General features: G+C 47.7%; 1 protein-coding gene and 1 pseudogene across 1 annotated transcript; both read right to left on the reverse strand.

Moving 5' to 3' along the window:
• Nucleotides 1–440: 440 nt before the first annotated feature.
• Nucleotides 441–10,165, reverse strand: LOC144166059 (uncharacterized; annotated as a pseudogene).
• Nucleotides 10,166–10,521: 356 nt separating this feature from the next.
• Nucleotides 10,522–14,463, reverse strand: LOC144166060 (uncharacterized). Its single transcript, XM_077695718.1, has 5 exons — nucleotides 14,336–14,463; nucleotides 12,971–13,093; nucleotides 12,341–12,491; nucleotides 11,120–11,254; nucleotides 10,522–10,605 (listed from the first exon to the last, which is right to left on the reverse strand). Exons 1-5 carry the CDS (start codon nucleotides 14,461–14,463, stop codon nucleotides 10,522–10,524), a joined length of 621 nt encoding a protein of 206 aa, XP_077551844.1.
• Between the last annotated feature and the right edge of the window lie 2,377 nt (nucleotides 14,464–16,840).

The following is a 16,840-nucleotide window of genomic DNA, read 5'->3' on the forward strand; positions in this document are numbered from 1 at the left end:
GGCAATTAACACGTCGTCGTAGTAATGATTAACAGCGGGGACACCGTTGACGATTCGTCGCATCAGCTTGCCGAAGACGGCGGGAGCGGTTTTGATTCCGAATGGGATGTAGCGGAGCTGATAAAGTCCCGACGTTGTGGAAAAGGCAGTTTTGGGTTTGGACTCCTCCGAAAGAGGAATTTGCCAGTACCCCTTTACAAAGTCTAATTTGGAAAAGTACTTTTTGCCGCCTGCGGCCGCAAATACGGCATCGGCTCGGGGCATTGGTTCTGAAGAGGCGACTAGTATGTTGAGTTTTCGGTAGTCTATGACAAACCGATTGGTGTGGTCGGGCTTTTTCACTAGCAGCACCTGGGAGTTATACGGGGACACCGATTTTTCTACAATTTCCAGGGCCTTCATGTCCTGTACTTCCTTCTCCATGTTCTCCACCGTAGCGAACGGCAGTGGGTATTGTTTCACATGAACCGGGGTGTCGGTGGTGAGCTCCAGGTGACATTCAACCAAATTAGTTTTTCCCGGAACATTCAAGAAAATCTTGGAATGTTGCTTCAGTTCTGCCTCAATTTGGGCCTTTTGCGTTGTTGTAAGGTGTGGCGAAAGTTTGAGGTCAGCGATGCCTTCCGTCTTAACAAAGTCCGGAACCGGTATGTTGCTCTCTTCCCTCGGTTTGGATACGCCGCATATCGCGTTGCACACCGTCTTTTCGGGGTTGGGTTTCCTTTCTTCGTACTTCTTCAACAGGTTGGCGTGAAAGATTTTGGGCCCACTGGGTGTCTCGATGACGTAGTCAGCTTCCCCTTTTCTTTCTTTCACCTCGAATGGTCCTTTCCGGTGGAGAAGGAGCTTGTTGTGTTCTGTCGGGAGCAGGACTAAGACTTTGTCTCCGGTCTGGAATCGTCGATTCCTCGTGTCTCGGTTGTACAGCTTCGCACAACGGGCTCCTGCCTTCTCGAGTTCTTCGTGCGCTACGCGACAGGTTTCTTCCAGCCTGTTACGAAGGTCGAGAACATGTTGATATGTAGTTTTGGTCTCCTCATCCAGACTTTCGTTACTCCATATCTCCTTAAGGATGGACAGGGGACCTCAGATGTGGCGGCCGTACAGTAGCTCGAAGGGAGAGAATTTGCTTGCGGCGCTTCTCTGTACGCGAAGAGCAGTGGAGCTAGGTAGCGATCCCAGTCCCGGGGTTTCTCCGCGCCGAAGCGACGAACCTCTTCTTGTCTGCTGTGATACCTGGCCAGAAAAAGTCTTCCAGTATCTGGTCCTTCGTTTTCTCCACACCCAAGTGGCCAGCCATGATGCTGTCGTGGGCCGTTTTCAGGATGGTCTGTTCCTTGCAGTGGCGTTGTGTGTGCCCAGATTTTCTGCACCGCAGGCATTTCAGCTCACGCCTCGGTTCAGCGCAGTCTCTGGCAATGGGGCCGTAGTTGTTACAGTTGTAGCACTTCAACTCACCTTTGTCGTTCTTGAGCGGCGGTCTTGTGTCCTTGGTCGGGGGCCCAGTTGATTTTTTTCGGTATGTCTGTCCCGGATCCTGTCCATGCACGAACTCCTCCTTTTTGCTTGCCTTTGCAACATCAAGGCGCTCTTGTCATCGCCTATCCACACGCTCATACTCCTCGATGTCGTGGAGTAGGTCGTCTTCATCGCCATGTGTGCGACCCATCAACATGGAACACAAACTGCTTGATCTCAAGCCTACCAGGACCTGCTCGCGGGTCTCCAGAAAGGCGAGACGCGCCTCGGTGCACAGTCGTACCTTAGTATGAAAGTACGCCGTGGTGGTCTCATTCCTCTGCTGGACACGTTCTTTCATCCTCTCGTACCTTTCTGCTGCATTCGTTTGACTGATAAAACTGCGTCGGAAGCGGGTCTCAAAATCCTCTCACGATTTTATCCTCAAACGACGGCTACAGAACCAATCCAAAGCCGGTCCAGCCAAGTGGGAGTTTGCAATCTCTAATTTGAACTCTGGCGGCCACTTGTGCAGTGTTGCCGTCCTGTTCAAATTTTCTAGCCAGTCGCTTGCCAAAGCTGAATCACCTTCAGCTGTGAAGTCGCGAATTGCCTTACTGAGGTCTGGCATTACCTGAAAGGTCGACACAGCACCTGCTGTTTAGTTTCACTCAACGAGCAATTCTGGGATGAGTTTATCTTTTTTGATTATTGCTTTCATGAGGTCGCTCACCAAGAACGTTTGCTCGCTGTCTTCCGCCATGTCACACCTTCTAAACAGTCGTCTCAAACAGTTCTCACCCCAAACAAATGTCTAAAAACCTGAAATCCCAGAATAAACAAAAACTCAACTGGCTGTGTAAAACTCTTGCGCGTCTACTAACAACAGTTGCTAACAAAAGTGATCACTCGCGCAACAAAGCTCTCTTTCAAAACGGACACACTTCCGAACGCACTTCGAGTAACATAACCATGCGAAAAACTCCCAATTAGCATCCCACACTCACTCCTAGCTCTTGCACTGAAGCTGAAAAGTGAAAGCTTAGCTCAGTCGACACTCATTACAATTTACACTGAACGCACTGGTCTAAACACCTAACAGGCTCCCATACTAAGAAATACGCACACACTACAAAAACCTCTTAACACAGCACGCTCAAACGGCTCGCTCTAAGGTCTTTCAGTTCGTAAAAAGGGTTCTTGGTCAACTCACAACCCATGGCCGGTTGTTCTTTGTTGCCGAGAACGTTTTAGCTGCTGACACTTCGATGGAGGCTGTCGGGGACACCGGTTGTTTTTCAAGGCGTAGACTTGGCCGATTTTGGAGTCCGATCAATATCACTTCTGAAAAATGTTAACTTTCTTGAATTACTTTCACTCAGGTCGTTTTCTTGCTTGAAGACGGACGATCGAAGAATAGCTTCCGTATGATTTATGGGAGAGGGCAAAAACAAACTGTTTAATTATTGTCTTGGGTTCGTACAAAACTGAGAAACGTGCCTGTGCGGCGCCGTTCTTTTCGCTCACATACGCTTTCTAATGATCCACTCAGGTCTCACCACACGCACACTCGCTGACGCTCAAACGCTCGACTGCCTGGGCGCAGTCCGTCTCGCGCCCTGGAGCCAGACCACTTGAGCTGCCGGTGTCGGATGTCTTGGCGCCGCTGCTCGGTTGGTCATAAACACGGCACACGGGACGCCAAGCAACGAGACGACCGTGGGAGCACGTTCGCCAGCTCGACGTAAGTGGGAGCAGAAGTCCGAAATATAAACAGAGCACTGACACTAAAATAAAATACACAAGGAAACGCAAGATATGGGAGGAGGATGAATCGTTCGCCTACACGTATCAGCAGCTGCCTCCTAAGTAGCTGGGCATCAGAACAGGTAAAAAAGGTGTCCTGTAAGTTGTTGCACACAAGCAGCACCACATAAACCAACAGAGCGTACTTCCAAGCTTCTCCACCAGAAAGGAAAACAAAGTACCTCGTCACTTGCCACACAAGGCCAGCACCACATAACCAACAAAGCGTACTTCCAAGCTGCTGGGCATTGGAAAGGTAAATAGGGGGTTCTATAAATTGCCACACAAAAGCAGCACCACATAAACCAACAGAGCGTACTTCCAAGCTTCCGGTCACCAGAACCGTAAACAAAGCGGCTTGTCACTCGCCACACACGACCAGCACCACATAAGTCAGTGCACACCGGTTTCATCACAGTTGCTCTACACTGCTCATTTCGCTGTCACTGCAGTCACTAGAGCTGCTGGAGTCGGAACCTAGCGGAATCATGACGTTGTCGATTCTGGTGTCGATTGCACCATCCCGCTCCCAGGCCTCTTTCTCAAGACGTTCCACATGAGCGCAGTCCCGGACCCAGTTTTTGCGAGTCACGAGGGCGATGGCTTCGTTGAGTAGTCGTTCAACTTCAGCGAGAGTCAATGAAGTGTTGTTGGCAGCGATGTATGCCTTAACCTGGCTCCTCACCGTTTCAATAGGGTTGAAATCACAGTGGTAAGGAGGAAGCCGAACAATGTCATGACCAGCAACTCTGGCCAGGGCTTCAATCCGGTATCCAAAAAACTTGTGTTTGTTCTCATTAACCAGCCGAGGGAGCTTGGGCTTCAACTGGTCATCACACCACGGGGTGGTTTTTGCAGTCAACCAAGACTGAATGTCGGCCTTGCGCCACGACGTCGAGGGCAGCTTTTCGGTCTGAGCACTGGTACGGAGCATTGTCCATGACAATAACACTGTGTGGCTCAATGTTGGGTAGAAGTTGTTCTGCGAACCACTTCTCAAAACGTGGGCCATCCATTTCACTGTGGTAGTTAGTGGAAGCACTCTTTAACACATGGAAAATGAGACATGCCCCGTCCACAAAGCCCTTCTCACTTCCAGCATGAAGGACGATGAGCCGACCACCTTTGCCACTTGGTGCACGAAGCCCAGTAGTTAGACTGTTGCGAAAGGCGTCTTTACGGGATGACACTGGTGTCCTCCCACACCGTGCCCTTGGTGTGCCCAGCATTGACCCAAGTCTCGTTGAGGTAGTATATAGTCCTGCGAAAATGAAAGGAATACGTGTCAGTTTTTCTTTGGGGAGAGGGGTTAGTTAAGACAGAGAAGGCATTTATTGCTTGCACCTAACATCATTCTACTACGCAGGCAGGTATGTTTAGTTTTTTGGTGGCACCGCAAAATACCAAAATAAAAAAGGTTCGCAGAACGTACACCACCCGCATGGCTAACGAAATCCAGTCAGTGAGCGCTATCCATACATTATACTAATAACATGTCGATGCACACTTGTCCCTTCACTTGCTGAACCAGAATAGCATGCAAAATACGAACAAGAGGCAGGGATACAGAAAAACGCCATGAAAAAAATAAAGCGAACGCCAGTATGCATGCGCAGCGGTGTTGTTAAGTAACTCTCAGCAATAAAATATTTGGCTGTGCGAGAACTTCCATAGTTATTTTTTCTTGTTACATTTCAACTGTCAAATAATGTTACGTACGAAATTTGTTATTTTAATCGTCCGAATTGACATTTGTCTATCTGTCCGCCAAATCGAAACAGTAACCACGTACCATTTCTGCTTTCGCATTTCTCGAATGGTCCGCAGATATTTCCACCGCCACACGAAGATGTCATCCCTTTCCAGAAGCGCAGAGTTACGTTTTCACTTCCGAAAGCAAATCCAATCTCATTCAGAAGCCGATGCATCGTTCTGGCACTCAGCTTCGGCAGCCCCATGTCGGGGTTGCTGGTCACATCGCTGAGGATCTTTTCTGCAGTTGGTGCCTCGTTGCGAATGAAGTACTGATGCACTTTCCGTCGGAGAGCAGCACGGGTGAAGCTGTCGTACCGCTGTACTCTTGTCTTTCCTGTAACTGCAGGCGCTTTCCCAGTCGACAAACGAAGCCTTTTGCGCTTTGAGGACTTCGGGGTGCCACGCGAAACCTCATTCTTGAGCCGTGCGACCGTACGCTCGCTTACGCCGCTAAGCTGGCTAACCGAACGAGACGCGGAAACGACGGAGATTCCTGGGCCCGTTTGCCCGAACGCGATAAGTGTGGGATTAAGTTCTCAACTACGACTTTAGCGCTGTGTAGGTAATAAGTCGTTTGCCCGAAACTGATACAAACGCTCAGTTAAGGTAGCGTTTCCGTCGGGTTTTCTGGCAACTGGCTTATTTGCCGTGGCCGACTTCGACTTATTGGCGTCTTATTCGTAAGCGGGAACTTAATCGGGAACTTATGCTTACGGGCAAACGGGCCCTGGTTGCGTCAGTCTCACTTGCGCGTACACGTTGCAGACAACTTGCTTGGTCTGTTTTGACAACTTTTGGTTGTGAAGCTTTTTGAATTTTTGAAAATCCTTTGAGGCGAAATAAATGGCGGACTATCGGACGGAAGGGAGACGTTTTTCGGCGGGCGCATGAGGGCGAAGGCATGGCCATTATGTGTGACGTCACGAACTTTTTTTTTTTTTGCTGCGTGTTTCTTTCTTGCGCACGCACGCATTGCGTTTGTGCGCACCGGGCCTTGTTCGGCGGATTCGCCGTGGGCTGTGCTAACATAAAACAATGCCATTGGCTAACATGACGTAAAGTACAGTGTTCTAGCTACACTGAAACGGAAAGAGAAGGTGCGAAGTATGCCGTGGTGCCGTGCGTGACTTCGTGGTGCCTTGGAGGTCGCGACGTCTGCTGCATTTATTGATTGCCCGTTGTAGAAAAAGCACAATGATTTCATGAAAACACATTCAGAAGTACAACATAACTAGATGGATGTCTGTTAGAAGAACGCATGCTGCAGCGATTAATAGGGGAAGGTAAATTATTAGTAAAAATTCCTCCTTTCTTATAGAAGGATGGATGCCAATCACATTTTGAAGCAGGATAGATACTTAGGTTGTACCAGTGAGATAAATTAGAACAGTTGGATAGGCAAAGGCGCACACAGTCATATCACTTGTTTCACAAACCAGAAGTAGTTAAAAATCCACAGATGGAAATGACTAAAACTAACTTGAATGGTGTGGCTAAAAATAAAGCACGGAAGAAAAAATGAAGCAATAACAGAAACAAAAATATCTAACAGTTTCACGAAAACACTGTTCTGGGAAATCAGCTGCAGCAATAAAAGAATTGCACAAGGAAATAATGTACATAGCACTGCAGTCATGACATCATTCCACTTGGCTATTAATTTAAAACAAATGGAGACATTATTTTTCACCGTAAGAGACATTATTTTTCACCTTACGGAGCTTTGTTGTATGTTTTTCGCAGCATCTCAGCTTTGCTACCGACGCGCCCCTTGGATCTCCAGTGTTCTTTGTTTGCTGGAGTGGATGTTTTCAGTTCTGACACATCATCAGGTTCTTTATGATGGCTATGTCTGCGCTTTGTTCCGGAACAACCTTTTGTTGGTGAGCCTCTCAGATTTAGGCCTTCACTTGCTCGAGTGCCCAACTGAAGCTGTGCAGAGCATTCTTGCAGCTGTTCGAGTACATTCTCTAAAACTTTGCGGTCTGTGCAGTAGTAAGCCAGATTTTTCGCTTTATCAAATTCCCCGAGTACTTTTGATTTGATTGTGCCCACACTGGAAGAAGATGCCCTTTCCAAATCTGGCCCACTTTCAGAAGTCTCACTGGTGATTGCAGTGTCTACGTAATTATTGCTAGCATCACCAGTGTCATGCTCCTCGGACCCATGGCTTTCTGCCATGACGTGATCATCAAGAGCCATTAAAGGTCCATTTCGATACCCTTCGGGCATAGGGTTGCCACCTTTCCCCAAAGAAAAAAACGGCAATTCAGGGGGGGGGGGAAATAGAAGGTTGAATTTGTGTTGAAAAAAAGACGCCATGTTTTTGTTATTGACGTGCAATTCCATTTATTGTAGCGTTTTCCTGCAGAGAAAGCAACATAACGTTTGCCCTGAAGGTGATTGAGGTTTTGGCTATTGCTCTGAATGTGCTGCACTGACGAGTAACAATGGCTTATCGCGCCGGTGGCATTCCATTGTGTTGTTGTTCCTCCCTTTGGTCCCCTTCCATGCTCGGCCGTGCATTTGCTCTGCTGGCGTGTCTTTGCACAGCTTGTCGACACATAAATTTGTTGTCGTAGTTGCTGTATTTGCGCTTACAAAAGGCAGAAAAGAAATGACCGTGGCACGATGGCCAAAAAACCAGCCCAATGTCGGCCGGTTTTCGGTACAGACCGGCAACGGCCCGCTGTCTGAAAAACCGGCTGGGCCGGTCCAAAACCGGTCAGGTGGCAACCCTATTCGGGAAGCTTATCGAAACCCCAGTCCTTATCACACAAAAAGATGGCACAAAAATGCTTGCATGGAAGCCCGTGCTTTCTAAAATCATGGCAGGTGCAGTTTGGTGTGGCAAAACCTACACAATGAGAAACTTCCTCAGAGCTAGAACTTTTCACATAGAAAGTGCCTTGACAGGGTCCTGGCGTCACAGACTTCTGGTCGATGTCACTAGCCGCAGCAAGCCTGCTCGTGATGTGAAGCACCACACTACGTGGTCGGTTATGCAAGTACTCTGGCACTGCATCATGATACAGCCTGTAATCAGATGAAACCTTCAAATTTTCTCTATGGAAGTGCTGCTCCCTGTCTGATAGAAATGTCCTCAGGGTCTGGATGAGGCCAGTCAAGCTGCGTCGGCCACTTTCTGACTTGAGAGAGCGCTCCTTGAGCATTTTGTTTTGGGCCTCAGTGCCGTTGTTGGTTGTAACACATAGACCAGGCTTGAAGCAGGCTGCCCACATCGCACTCAGTGGCCTTCTACGTAGCTTTGAAAGGCAGGGCTGGTAGCCCACAGGTCGCTGCCCTTCATTTGTGCGACCGCTGCGGTGAATTCTTCGGCAGTGTGTGCTCTGGCCAACTGACGCAAATACAACAATGCCTGATCTCTCTCGGTCAGTGCCATTTTATTTTTTCCTGAGCCACCGGTCCCAAGCTTGCTGTCTGTGAAAATCGCACAGTGCTATCTTGCCTCTTGGAAAAGTTGACTTCATGGCATTCATTTCCGCTTTGGAATAATCGATCATCCAGTACTTTGGGTTGAAACTAGGGCACCATGATTTGAAAATCTCTGGGGCTGCCGAAGTGCACTCTGACGTTTCGAATTGAACAATGAACACACCTACAATCACGTAGCATGTTGGTGTTTTTACCACAAGAAAAAACGGGGAGTGAATAGTCTGTTGTTTTGTTCGTTGCATCCAGGCACAAGACATCACCCGAGTACTTCTCCATGGCCATCTTCGTGAATGCAGTCTGCATACAAAACATCAATGTTTGTTCGCATTTATTTGCCATTCCCTCAAGTATGTCGTCCTCGTCGGCATTTATCTCTGGTGCAAGTGTTTCATGCTGTCTCTGGTTTTTGTAGGGCTGAAAAAAGTATTTTCCTGCGGGGTCCTTTTCTCGTAGCTCGTCAACCAGCCTGCCTGCATTGACCTGGTCCACAGAAGTGTATCTGTCTTTCACAGAAGAGGTAAACGACACGCTGAGGGGACTCCGCATACTAAAGTTTCGCTATGCGCTATTTTAGTTCGCTATGCGTTATTTCCGTTCGCTATGCGCTATTAAGTGACCAAGTTAAAGGCACGTTATGTTTTGCTTCTGAGGCTCTCCTCGCAACCCGCGAGCTCGACTGTAGCGCTTGGAAGACCCTCCTTTCTTGCTTTGTCGGATTATGGTATCCGTGCTCAATTCCACAGTGAAAGAACTACATTAATTTAATTACCATCCTCCAGACTCGCTATACCATGTGTAAGGGAAGTGGGACCTGTATAGCACAACGCACAGCAGGCGTACAGAACACCATGTGCACGCATCCATCGCTTTGAATTTGGTTTTTCCGTAGGTTACAGAGCAAGTAGGCAAAGGCGTTAATACGCCCACCCGCACACCCTGGGCAGGAAACACCGGGGTGACGCACCGGTGGTGAGAAACATGTTCCGCTTGTGGATTTCTGGATTAGGCCTCGCCCAAACGGGCAAGGCCTCCGAAAATTGGCCTATAGGCTCCCCTCCCTATGGTAATCTTTAGTAAAAGGCGATGAAGAGAATTTTAGTTCATCGAAGGTAACATACGTCAAGATACACAGCAGCTCATATACAAAACCGCATGTTACATTGCAATCGTGTAGGCTGAATAGCACAAGTGACAAATAAGAAACACAACTGACTGGTTAGTACGGCACTATTTCTATGTGCACTCATTGGTTTCGCACCGTGATAAAGCGGGTCGACCAGCGCCGGAGAAAAGCTTCCTCCCCCAGCGCAGACAGCTCCGCCTCCAGGTGCTCCGCCAGACGGGCATGGACTTTCCAGAGCATTGGGTACATGGCTCGTTGGGGCCGCGCCGTTAGGGACGCATAGCCGCGCCTTCTTTACAAGACCAATGCTCCCACACGCAACAGAAAGGTTACCAAAGCGTCGCGCGTCTTTGTGCAAGTGCCAAGCCTCACGCAAAACATCCTGCACAAAAGACGCCAGAACGTCTTTGCCACCTGGCAATCGTACATAGCGTGTTTTAAAGTTTCGACCTGGCCGCACTGGGGCCACTGGGAGTTGGGCGCCACCCCCCATGCTGCCAGGCGATCCAGCCTTGCTTCCATCCAAAGTCCCTCACGTCTGAGGGAACCACTGAAGAGGTCAGTCATTTCTACCTGGCTCCCCTCGTCTTCCCCAGCTGTGCATCGCTAAGCTGTCCGACAGCCAGTCGCTCACAGATGTTTAGTTGGCTGCATTCCTGTTATCTCCGATTCAGACAGCTGCTCTCTCAGCTTCGTGAAGGTGCCGATGACGTGTAAAAAAGAGGCGGCTGCTCGGCTGAGGGGCCGATGCCACGTTCGCAATAGAACAGCCGTCCTCAGAAAGTACTCGACAGGAGCCCTCCGTGAGAACTCGCGATCATGTACCACATTAAGTACACCTTGCAGTGCCAATATACTGCACACAGTGGGGACACAGGGAATACCGAAGCCGCCCGTACTTTTTGGAACTCGCGCGCCACCCGTTATGTTTTGCTGGCCCAAAAGAAGGCCCCGAACTTCGTAGTCAGCTGCCGCATCACTCTTGTTGGCGGGCATAGCCACTCGAGCTGCGTCAAAAAGCGCGGCCGAGGCACACGACCTAATCACATAGCCTCGTTTTGACAGCGTCAGCTGACACTGCGCCGCAGTGGACAGGCACCACTCCGCATTCTCAAGGAGTTCCGTCCAAGTCCTGTTCGAAACATCCCCAGAAGGGTGGAAAATGACGCCCAACACTCTCACCCCGTCCACCCATTCCACTCCACCAGGCAGGCCCGATGCAAACGACCCAAGCGAATGGCTTTGTTTTTGCCCATTTAGCTGGGCTCCGGACAGCTCGCCGTAGGCACCGAGGAGCCGTAGGAACGCCACGGAGCTGTCTGCGCTCCGCAAATACAGGGACATCCGGGCGGCATACGTGGTGGTCTTAACCTGACCCTGTTGCGGCAGAGGGAATCCGCGAATGTATTGGCATTCTGTCACACGACGTAGAAGGGGATCAATGCACAGTGCGACATTTTAACTTTCAGCATGTGTACCTTTATATAGGTTACATGCTCTTCGCTTCTCCACAGCACTCACAATTTCTTCCACCAAAAAATACTGTGGCAATGGATCTGTGTGCGATCTGCGCCGGTCTTCCATGGTAATCTCCAGGAGGGTTCTCACTCGGTTCATGTCATACGTAATCCCGCTCATGCTGGATGAACTTAACACCTGAAATGAATGAAACACTTGTAACACAAATGTTCTACGAGCTAGATGCATTGGAGTAAGGCAAATGCATATGCAACAGTAATTCTAACCTTAATGAGATTAATACAAAACAAACTTTCGACTCGGAGTGGTCATTTTCCTTTGTGACCGCCACTGGTAGTGGAAGTGGTTCAGCAGGAATGGTTTTGGCATGTTTCTTCGTTCTGTGTTTTTTTAACCTTCCTTGCTGGAGACAGCCTTCTAAAAAAACACTCTGCAACAAACAAGTATGGAACACCTCTAGTAGGACGAAGCATTTCACATCTCTTAAGAATACGAGAGCTACTGCACACAACTAAAGTGTTATTACAAAAGAAGGCTTCATGCCAAGGCCGCAGCCAGAAACTTTTTTAGGAGATATATGTTGTAAAAAGGGAAAATTGTCTCCGAACATAACACTAAAACTTTGTGACCACCACTGGTGGTTGAAGTGGTTCAGCAGGAACGGTTTCGGCATGTTTCTTCGTTGTGTGTTTTTTAACCTTCCTTGCTAAAGACGGGCTTTTATAAAAACACTCTGCAACAAACAAGTATGGAACACCTATAGTAGGACGAAGCATTTCACATCTCTTAAGAATACGAGAGCTACTGCACACAACTAAAGTGTTATTACAAAAGAAGGCTTCATGCCAAGGCCGTAGCCAGAAACTTTTTTAGGAGATATATGTTGTAAAAAGGGAAAATTGTCTCCGAACATAACACTAAAACTTGCTTTCGCGCTGCCTGAAAAAATGTTTGAGGAAAAAGAAAAAGCCCCCATGGCTACTTCCCTAAGTATAAGACATTGCATCACATCCCTCACCGAAAAATTATGCTTTCAGATTTTCATAAAAGCATTCAACTGGTAAACTAAAACCGGCCAAGGCAATGAATGCCAGACCACCTTGCTTTATTTCAGTGATTATTTGTCACTCCCATGACAAAGGCTTTCCTCGTGGACTTTTACTACACTATTGTTCACTATCCGCATTTATTCCTCGCCCCAAATTTTGTTATCCTGATATTAACCAGGTATGTCCTTTATATTACCCTAGTTGTACAACTTACATAAATCTGGCTCTGTGTCTGCTGCAAACAACTGCCTGGCCTGGGTTCATCCCAAGTGAAGTGGGGATACTTCTGTAAAAGTACATCACCAAGTGCTTTGTGCATGCAACGGCACTCAGCTGTGTTGCTGCTGGTTATAACGTCACTCTCACTGCAAATATTTGCATAAAAACACAAAACCATTACATCTGTAGACATTCTCACTAAAGTACGTAGATTAGCTTGCGATGCGAACTTCCGCAAAATCTGCATTTTTGTAGAAATGCAGGTCATTACACGGCCCTAGCTGTGAGGGTACTCGGCAAAGAATGCTACGCATTAAAATTCAAAGTACAGTTGAAAGGGTCATTAACTTAAATTGTATTTACCTTGGCCTATTTTATGACTCAACAACCTTTTGAGAACATCCATCCAAAATCTTAGCAATTCGTTGCTTCTAGATTTTATGAGATGTCTTTGAAATGCAAGTTTTGTACCGAATCTCAAGAGACTATGCAACACGGCAGCTCAACAAGCTATGGCATCATTTATCAAAAGCACTCAAGAGTTAAGCGCCCAATGTGTGCTATTTATTGAAGCTGTACATATAACGGCTCCTTCAAGCCTAAACGAATAGAATGTACAACTTACTCCAAGAACAGTGCGATTTCCGCCCGAAGCTGGGGGTGAAGCTTTTTTCGGAGATTTTCAGGCACGTTTTTTCCTTCAAGAATTGGCCTCGCACACTCGGAGAATGGAGGCAAGTTTTGAGACCTAGGGCAAAGAAGACGCTTTAATCTCCAAAAGTCGCACAGTGTACACAATGCAAATAATAAATTTGCATTATGGATATACAAATTTGCAACACACCGAGGGCACAAAGTTACTGGGTGCGGTGAGTCGTGTAAGCATTTCGTTGACAGAATCAATCACTTTGTGACTGTTTTGGACAAAGTTGCAGTAGGTAAGCAATAAAAGAATATTGCATCGTTACAGTTTGGACTCCAACATGCACAGCTAAGTCAGATTTACAGTGGGGACTCGTGCAAACATTTAGGTGTGACATATAAATAACCACCCACTTTTTTTGTGCACGAACAGTGGCCACGGATAAAGAAGCAGTTCAGGCCTGAATACTGCACTGTGCGGTGTCTTCAGCAGAACAAAAAAAGATGTCTTGCCAAAGTACAATGCTCTCCACCTCACCAAACAGCAGCTCGTCATTTTTTGAGAACACTAGGACATCAGAAACAGAGATCTTAACGTTTGCAACATAGGCATAGGATTTACCTATGTCACTATCTTCCAAACCACATTGTAGGAAAGGAGACGTCAAGGTACTGCCATATGAACGCCGACTGACTAGCTTAGGCTGCCCTGGCCCTTCCCACACAAGGTCAAAACGGAATGAAATGTTTTTCGTTCCTTTTTTTGTTTCGTTCCTTAGAAAAAAGTTCCGTTCCGTTTCTGTTCCGGGACGAAAAAAAAAACGGTTTGTAATGGTTCGTTTATAAAATAAACAGTAATAGAGTACTTAATAAAATCTTAAACTAATAATTGATCAATTATTTAATTAGGAACTTCATAATTGGGTGTTTACGTCCCAAAACTACGATATGATTAAGAGGGACTCTGCAAGAAACTTCGAAGCAAAGTAACAACAAAAACGTAGTATTTATTTTTCCTCGTATTTGAATCCCACCTTATCCTTAAGGGAGTGAGCACGATTTCAGAATAAGCAGATCATTGAGTGTACTCTCCGACAAGCGAGACCGCTGATACGACCAAACAAACTTTTGTGTCGAAAATGCCCTCTCCACGCTGACGTGTGTGGCTGGCACACCAAGGGCCAGTTGCCACTCTTTGCGCTGTTCCCAAAATTTCAACATGTTTGTGCTTCTTGGAAGGCGCCGCTCTTTGTCAAGCATTTCTAGCAAAAGTACCGTGTCCGATAATCCTGGCTCACTTGTCAAACGCGACTCAGTGCCAGCCTCAGCTTCCTTCGTTTTCCATTACGCTTTGAGGGCGTCCTCCGGTTCTTCAGAAGTGGGTGCAGCGGTGATCTCTGAAATGCAGCTGCTACATTGCTTCTGCTGAAGGCCTGTGAAGGCTGTGATTCGCTTCCAGGTTTTGCACAGATGCATCCTCGCTTGATATTCTTCATCAGGCTTCAGAAGAAGGCGATAGCGGTGGTCCATGTACAATGCAGCACAAAAGATATTCGTACTGCAGAGATTTCGTTCTCGTTTCTTCATGGGCTGAACCAGGGCCTGTGCCAGTGGCGACGGTATCGCTGATGTCTTCATATCTGGCCCATCTGCGTCCGTGCGCATAGCATTTACAATCGCAAAAAATCACACAGGCATCGGCAGGATTCGAGCCTGTGTCGTCTTACCCACTGGGCTACGACCCTGCGTTAGTAGGCGAGATTCAAACGGCTTACTCCCTCGCCTGTAACGGTGCGCAGTACCTTAAGACCTCCTAATGTCCGTCTGCGTCCATGCGTGCGCACACCACCATCAAGCGAAAATCAAGACAAATTCTATTTGAGCCGTGATCTGCAGTTACATTTAGGGAATAATCCAGGTGCAACTCACAGCTGAAATCGAATGACGGTCGGGGAGCAAATGGGATGTCACTCGGGGCGCAACTTGGATGTCATTTCGAGTCCCCGTACTCCGCACCCTCGCCATCATCTACGGAGTGGAGATGGTGCCATTTTTTGTTCTATTTCTAAGCCCGATCATTGACTAATTCGAGCGAATGAACAAGCTCTTTCAGTGCGAGGACCCAGACCCTGTCAGGCTAAATGAGGAATTGATTTCTTTTGTGAAAGCGCTTATAGCGAGAGTTTAAATGCCTGGCTATGCAGAGCCTGAGAGCACGGAATGGAAGCAGCACATATTGCATGTCATGGCATGCGGCTTTGGAGGTTTTTTTTTTTCTCGACTGTCTTGAAAAATCTTCGCTCAGAGATTCAGACAAAGTTTTTTCTGTTGGAAAGGTGCCGCAAGTTCATTTTAGCTTGTATCAAAAGCGTGCTGAAGCGACTTCCTATGAACCTGGAGCTTCTGAGTGACCCGCAGCTTGTTGAACCAAAAATTATAAAAAGTATTATTCAATGTTTCCTGCCGTCCGCTCGGTGCTTTTATAGAGAAAACTACCATTCCGGCTCTAGAATCTGAGTATCGCTTGCTCCAAACGAAAGTGACGATCTGGCAGAGGGTACCCAGACCATGAACGAATTCTGGGTGAGCGTGAAAAACGCAAAAAACGTTGCCGGGAACCCAAACTTCCCTCTGATGTCTGAGCAGGCACTCTCTTTGCCATCACTAGCCGTGTCAAACGCTGCCGTGGAACGAGTGTTCAGCCGAGTCTCGCTTACTAAAACCAGAGTCCTTCAATGCTTTACTGGTCACGAAACTGCTCCGTAACTCAATGGGAGAGCTTCATATGCTGCGTTTGGCCGCCGCGCGGTGGCGCCACCCTCTCACTGAGGTCACTCCTCGGGCGGCGTTGCGCTGGCTCGAACGGCGGAGCCGCGGCGAGTTGTGTTTGTTTTGTGCGGAAAAAAAATGTACGTGCATATCGCGCTCTTGTGATTCGACTTAAGTAGTGCAATGACGATGCCGAACATGAGTTGCGCCCCGGGATGTCGTTCCTTGTACAACGATACCACAGAAAATGTTTCCTTGTTCTGTTGACCGAGCGACGGGCACCTGTGTGAGAAATGGAGGGGCGCCATTCCAAGGCAAGCAACGGGAGATTTCAGCTTCGATTATAAGTGTGCGACAGTGTGTGGAAATGCACTGTGTGTGAGAATGGAAAAAGCAATGTACCCTTTTGAGAGCATCGTGGACCTAGAATTGTACAAGGCTAACTTAAAGCCGGATTTGTGTCATATCAGTCAGGTTGCAGCGGTGCTTCATTGCCTGTTTGCAAACTTGTATTACCTGGCGCTCAGGCTCGCGTGTAAAAATGCTTTGGGGCGTCCTTGTGCTTTTACTTTTCATATTTCCGCGAATTATCTCTCAGTGTTCGTTTTGTTTGTTTTGTAACCGCGCGTGGCCAATTCCGGTTTCTTATCTGGCGTTTCAACCGGAGCGGCCGTTTGCTCTTTTTGTCGTACGTCCCGTCGGGCAATATTGTTTGATATGGAAAGGGTGCCACCTTGTCGCTAACTTGATTTTTTGTTTCTTCGACAATGTTCTCGATCGTATTTCCATGGATCTGAAATTAATAACGTTCCAAGAGTAATGCATGCATAGCAAACGCCGCGCAACTCACTTTATCGACGTTCATCTGTTCACGTCACACTGCGGACTGCTTCTTCGACGTTTGTGTTTCATTCTAGTCTTTTGTAGTGCAGGAGATCGCTAGTTCGCTGCGTTCAGAAAAGCTTTGCGTCGTTCTTGGCTACGTGGCAATATTCTGTTTCCTCCGTGTGCTGCACATCGCAGCGCGAAAAAATAAATTTTTGTACGCTGGACCCCGCACTTTTGTCTCCCTTCGTAACATTGA

The sequence above is a fragment of the Haemaphysalis longicornis genome, unplaced genomic scaffold (genome assembly GCF_048455015.1).
Source record: "Haemaphysalis longicornis isolate Haplotype H1 unplaced genomic scaffold, Haemaphysalis longicornis Haplotype H1 scaffold_16, whole genome shotgun sequence".
NCBI lineage: Eukaryota > Metazoa > Arthropoda > Arachnida > Ixodida > Ixodidae > Haemaphysalis > Haemaphysalis longicornis.